The sequence below is a fragment of the Aplysia californica genome, unplaced genomic scaffold (genome assembly GCF_000002075.1).
Source record: "Aplysia californica isolate F4 #8 unplaced genomic scaffold, AplCal3.0 scaffold00279, whole genome shotgun sequence".
NCBI classification, from domain to species: domain Eukaryota; kingdom Metazoa; phylum Mollusca; class Gastropoda; order Aplysiida; family Aplysiidae; genus Aplysia; species Aplysia californica.
In genome coordinates this window covers 532,156-532,640 of record NW_004797549.1, presented here as the reverse complement: position 1 = coordinate 532,640, position 485 = coordinate 532,156, and the positions used below count along the sequence as shown (strand labels likewise).

At 46.8% G+C, this 485-nt stretch overlaps 1 protein-coding gene across 1 annotated transcript in view; it reads left to right on the top strand.

The window, feature by feature from the left end:
• LOC101863910 overlaps nt 1-485 on the top strand; it is a gene marked incomplete in the record, with an annotated part of 280,465 nt that overhangs the window by 257,578 nt on the left and 22,402 nt on the right. The window contains 1 exon segment of the mRNA XM_005101353.3: nt 182-286. Within this exon segment, the coding sequence (XP_005101410.2) occupies nt 182-286 (105 nt within the window).

The window sequence follows — 485 nt, the reverse complement described above, 5'->3', positions numbered from 1 at the left end:
TGGTGTGGTGTGGTGTAGTGCAGTGTAGTTTAGTGTAGCGTGTGTGTCGTCTAGTGTGGTGTGTAGAATGGTGTGGTGTGGTGTGGTGTAGTGTAGTGCAGTGTAGTGTAGCTGTGGTGTGGTGTGTGTGTAGTGCAGTGTCTATGTCGTAGAATTCAATCATTTTGTATTTTCTCCCCAGCTCGCTGGAACGGTGGGAGGAGGTGGAGACTTTTTTTTACTATCTGTTCTTTGAGCTGGACCCGAACGGGACGCAGATGAGTGCTATAGGGAGAGGGAACCTGGTGTAAGTGTCAGGGCTTGAGTGTGTTCTTTCTCACACTTATTTGAACATGCTAATGCACACACATACACACACACACATTCCTGTACATAAGCACACACACAGAAATGCATACACACGCATAATATGCATGCACACTCACACACATACACACACGTGCACACACACATACATGCGCTCACACAAACACACACACACACAT